Here is a 5,607-nt window from a genome sequence, read left to right on the forward strand (position 1 = left end):
ATAATGATATTGCAACAGTTAGTTGAAGAATTCCACTTCCCATTTTTCTGAAAATTGCAATCTCCAGCATGCCACTACCGGGTATTTTATTTTTCATAGTAGACATGATAACCTTCATTTCTGCCATATTTTGATTTTGTAAAGGTGTCAGGAACTTGGACGATGCCTCCACATCTATATTTCGCTCTTGCTTTGTATTTTCTGACTGCTCTATTATGGCTTCAATGGAAACAATTTTGGTGGTACTCTACCATGCCTCAACTATGATACCATCAGTCCCCTCACTGCACTTTTCCGTGAGACATACATCCTCACTAGGTTTATCCCTTGGTTCAAAAACTTCAGCACCTTCAGTTTTGATCACTGTTGATTCATTCTCGCCCCAATCCCCTGATTTCATAGCAATTGACTTTACCCTATCAAGGCAAGCCCAGAAAACTTGCCCAGTATCAACCCAATAACAAATGTATATACCCAAAGCATGTGGGAGACCAAAAGTTGTATGAGGACCACAAACTTCTACAAAATTATCCCTCTCCAGCTTCATATCAAATAGCTTGTCACAAAGCTTCATGTCAAGCTTATGTCCCGTGTTCTTAAATATAAGTACCTCAATTGAGATCAACCAAGGTGCAGACTCAAGGTGGGTCGGGACACTAGAAGCACTGGACAGATCATTGCAACCCATCAATTTCGGTATTGTATCCACAACAACAAGAACATGAAGTCGTGAATTCAGATGTGAGTTCACGATCACGGTTTCCGTGATGGTCGTATTGGGGATGGAGTGGAGTTCAACTAGAACTTAAGATTTGAACCATTGAGGACATTCGTCGAACATATGGTTCGCATTATATTTTGAATCAATTTTACTGCTATTTCCAGTCCTCAGCAGTTCAGCCATTTCATGGTCATTTGAAACCACCTCAGCTTAGTTGTCCTCTCCATTCATTTCCCTCAAACAGACTTCAAGACAAAAAAAGCATTGGCAGTCAACGCTGGCTACACACCCATAGACGCAAGAGTTGCATTGGTAGTCAACGCTCCATATGCAATCCTCACACCACCTCCGCAATTGCTTAACATTCACAACTATACCTGACATTCCATCCATTGGGGTCATTCTATTTGCATTGTTTCGTTCAACCAATTCAACCAAGGGCGATGATTCTACAAACATCTTCGAATTACTAACCACAGATAAGACAGGTTCGTTTCTCTGATACCACTTGTAATGTAACTAACTCAATTGGAATTGTGAATTCGAATTTATAATGGAACGGAGTTTTATTAATAACAACCAATGATTACAATCAACGAATAAGGAAATACTAAGCTATACTTCACTATGAATCTGCAACTTCCACCATGGATACATGTAGTAAAGCTTAGAATGAAGTAATGAAGGAGCAGATAGCTCATGACATCGATCTTATTTCAACTTGAGATTTGTTTTCACTAACTTAGCGGGAAGATATTATTAATCAATTCTGTCATGAATTATTTTTGCGACACAGCTGAATATGCGAAGTAGCCACCAATTCCTCCATAGCTACAACCGAATGCTAATTTCAGTGGTGAAGTGAACATTGCTATTGGAGGAGCTAAAGTTCTTTCTTATCAGAAGCAGAACAATTGCAAAAGCTTTCTTGGGATATTGGATCCGTACACTCTTCAAGATCTGTTCTTTAGTAAAGAGAAACAAACTATAGCTGACCTTGTTGCTTCCAAAAAGGCCCTGGAAAATTTCAATAACTCCAATGACTTTGCTGATTTCTGTAATTGTGCCACCTTAGTGTGTGAATGAAGATGTATACTATCATGACCCAATCTATGGTCGTGACTGGCGAACTGTTGTCTTAGAATAACTTCATTAATGTAAAATTCCATTTAGCATTTTACATTGAGGATTTGTTGTAGACTGATCATTGAGGACAAATGAAAGCGGAAACCAAAATAGTCTCCCGGTTACAAGGACTCTTCAATTACCTTGATGTACTCGTCAGAAATTATATGTGCTTGTATCTGCTATTTCAGTACCCTTAGTTTATGTTAACAACAATAACAACAAGCCGTCTAGAAGAGTAGCCCAAAAAAGTAGCTCAGGTGGAACCAAAATTTATCAAGAATCTCATGATTTCTAAATTGTGTTGATACAATCCAATATTGAGAAGAAAACTACAGTTTAACCTACAAAGAGAAATGAATCACTTATGTATAAAATTCTAAAGGCGGACACGGAAAATTATTTATTAAATAAGCTCTGAAAGTTGAGTTTTTTCGAAAGAAAATAAACTTGCTACAAGATCCATCGGCACTGCAGCAAATTCCAAGCTGACATTATATTTAAAGCAGTTTCACGACTGAAGACCCATATTATTTTCCAGTTAAAACAACTTATTTGGACAGCAAAGTAACATATATGAGTTGAATGATAAACTATAACCAGTGGTCTCTAACTTGAGTTTTCTAAACATGCTAAAGATCATATTGTGGTTTGATGCAAGTAAATAATGAAAAGATTTTAAACTACACTTTGAGAAGTTTGGTACACAACAGTACGATTCAGTAACACGCAAGGCTGATTCACCAACATGTTGCTTCCGGAATTGGTACATGTAGAACAATGACATCAACAGAGAAGTAATTTCGCAAAAACAAACTACCTTTAAATGTATGAATGAACAAATCTTGTATATAAATAAACGAGACACCGCAATATGAATGTATCAACAGCGAACAGAATCTCTAATGCAGTAAATACGGCCAGCCAAAAGAGAAGTGCAGACGATGAAACTATGCAATGTAAGGCAAACAGTACATAAGAACTGTTAGATACTTGTAGAGCTACAATCTTCTCCAAAAATTAAGCAGTCTTATAACTTTCCTAAGGAAATGAGACCACACATACGATGGCCTAACCTAAATAAAGTGATTTTGAACTACTTTTAAAATCACCCGGTGATTAAGTTATAGAAACAGGGAGATAAATATATCTACATATTATCTTTTAACCTGCACCCATGACTGTGGCAGATTAAATATCTTGTTCCGCATCTTCAGTATCCTCCACTACATCATCTTTAGAGTCCTTCACTGCCACATCATCACCGCCTTCTTCATTTTCTTCATGATGAAAACAAGAGAGAGGATCACACCATAGATCCTTAATTGCCTCACCAATTTCATCATGTTCAGTAACTTCATTGAACCACCTAAAGAAACTATCGTCATCAACTCCCTTGTCGTCTACCCATTGAATTGATGATGTAGTAATTTTAGTATGTCCATTTTCTTCAAGGAAGGTATACGTTTTCCAAAGCTTCCTATTCTCAAAATAAACATTTGGTTCAAAGTCGAAGATAATGGTATAACCCGATTTGACATCTTCTGATTGTTCCACAGTTATTGAACTTAGAAACTTGAAAATCTTGTGGTCCTCTTCAGTGGATACAAGTCCACCTAGTATAGAATGCTTCAAAAAGGCCGTTGACCAGAAGGCGGGAATATCTCTAATAATATTTGTCCTCCTCTCATAGACCGGCTTGCGGATCCGATTATACTTTTGTTCAACTTTCAACAACTCAACACTCTTTTCTTCATTAATTTTCTCCAACTCCTCTTGTAACTCTTGCAATTTTTCAATGCACTGTACCAAATGATTTCCATCATCAATAATGTTGTTTTCATCTTCCTCAACTAATTTCTTTATTTTCCTCTGCTTCTTCTTTTGTTTGTGCTTCCCCATATTTTTTGATAATTCGTCACTCCAAGGATTAGTTCTCTGCAAAGTGAATGCAGTTTCAATCAAATTAATTGTGTTTGAAAGTATAATGATTCTCTATTCATTTACCGTAACATTAAAAATGAAACTTCTTTCATGTCACTAAGATAATAAAACATTTTAAGTAAAAACATGACTATTCCTCTTTTAGATTATATGATATGCAGTTATATGAACTACATCCTAAAGGTTCTTACTCCTTCAAATATTATAATCAATCAAAGTAGCTAACGTAGCCCATTGACAGAACAAATAACGATTAAATAGCACGGTTGAACCAAGGCGTTTCCCTAAATATATAGAGATAAATTAAACTTTAAAATTGCAAATGTAGCAAAGCTCTAAAACAACTTAATCCTTCAAATAGGATTTATCTAGCGTGGAAAATAAAACTTAGACATGCCACTAAGACTATTAATTTTCAAACATCTTATGAATTATGTCCACACGCAATGGAAGGAAGAATCGCACAATGTCTCATGACATTGCCTTTGATTATTAAGATAAAGCATATAAACAACCTATTGTATAAGATAATTAAAGGTTTACCTTCTTGTTCAAATCGGCACGTGCATCCGTAATCAGTTCCATATGTTCCTTCTTCAAATTCCAAATCTTTTCCAATGCTTCATGTTCTTCTTGCTCAGACGCATACTCCTAAAAAATAATTGAGTTACTTAATTATCTCATCTCTAACATAAGTAACAATTATTTAAATTATTAAAAAGAAGAAATTCATACTTCGTTAAGAACCCTGATAACAAACGTCATGAATTTTTTCTGAATCTTCAGGCTCTTCAAGAGCGATACAAATTGAAGAAGAGTTGTCTTGTTATGACTTCCCATGATCCACACCATGGCTTTGACAACTGAATGTATGTCTTCAGCCATGGTTTTTATGTCCAATTCCCAATCAAATGATGATGTAAAGACACTCCCTTTTTGGCTTTTTGGTTCCATCGACGTATTGTCACCTTCCATTCTTTTGCCGTGATGTTAGAAAGATTTCTATCAAAACTTATTTACTAGCTAGCACAAGGGTAGGAATTAGCAAGGCTTGAAGGGAAGTAGTAATACTTACGAGTAGCTGAAAAGTCTTTTGAGTGTAAGGAAAAAAAGCAGAGAGTAGATACAAATGTATAATCACTCTGCTCGACAATCATTTCTCATCAAAGTTTTGAAATCATTTATAGATCGGGAAAGAGAATCCATTGCACTTCCCTCCACATGCCTAGCAATCTACGAAAATATCAAATTACTTTATTATATTTGATTTTTATTAATTTATTATATTTCTTCCGTTTTAAAAAAAATAACCTACTTTTCAGTACGTTTCAAAAACAATTATCTCTTTTTTTTTAACTCGAAATCAAAATATGCCCTCAAACTAAAAAAAATATCAATTTATGTCATGTAAAAAAAATACCAAAATAAGCTTTGTGCAAGTTCACAAAACCTTTATGTTTTAACGGCAGACGACTGAACGGCGTTAAAATCACATTATATGAATTATGCACTTATTAAATGTACAATCCATTTTTTATGAATTGTGCAAAATGCACAATCTTTTTTTTTTATGGATTGTGCATCAGTGCACAATCTATTCACATATACTTCACGTGCCAATTTCATTTTTTAAAGATTATGCATTTTTTTAATACAAAATTAATTTATTTATAAATTATGCATTGAAAAGTGTACAATATACTATTATTTTTTAATTGTGCACTTTTTTAGTGCATAATCATTTAAAGAAAGAGCTTTATTTCAACACAAGCAGTACCTAAGTAATTTTGACAACTACATGATGTGCGGGTAGGCAA

General features: G+C 34.8%; 1 protein-coding gene across 1 annotated transcript; it reads right to left on the bottom strand.

The window, feature by feature from the left end:
• Positions 1 to 2,806: 2,806 nt before the first annotated feature.
• LOC107860863 (NAP1-related protein 1) lies at positions 2,807 to 5,020 on the bottom strand. Its single transcript, XM_016706340.2, has 3 exons — positions 4,526 to 5,020; positions 4,334 to 4,441; positions 2,807 to 3,784 (listed from the first exon to the last, which is right to left on the bottom strand). The coding sequence occupies exons 1-3, from the start codon at positions 4,763 to 4,765 to the stop codon at positions 3,038 to 3,040; spliced, it is 1,095 nt and encodes a 364-aa protein (XP_016561826.1). The 5' UTR covers positions 4,766 to 5,020; the 3' UTR covers positions 2,807 to 3,037.
• Between the last annotated feature and the right edge of the window lie 587 nt (positions 5,021 to 5,607).

The sequence above is a fragment of the Capsicum annuum genome, chromosome 2 (assembly GCF_002878395.1).
Source record: "Capsicum annuum cultivar UCD-10X-F1 chromosome 2, UCD10Xv1.1, whole genome shotgun sequence".
NCBI classification, from domain to species: domain Eukaryota; kingdom Viridiplantae; phylum Streptophyta; class Magnoliopsida; order Solanales; family Solanaceae; genus Capsicum; species Capsicum annuum.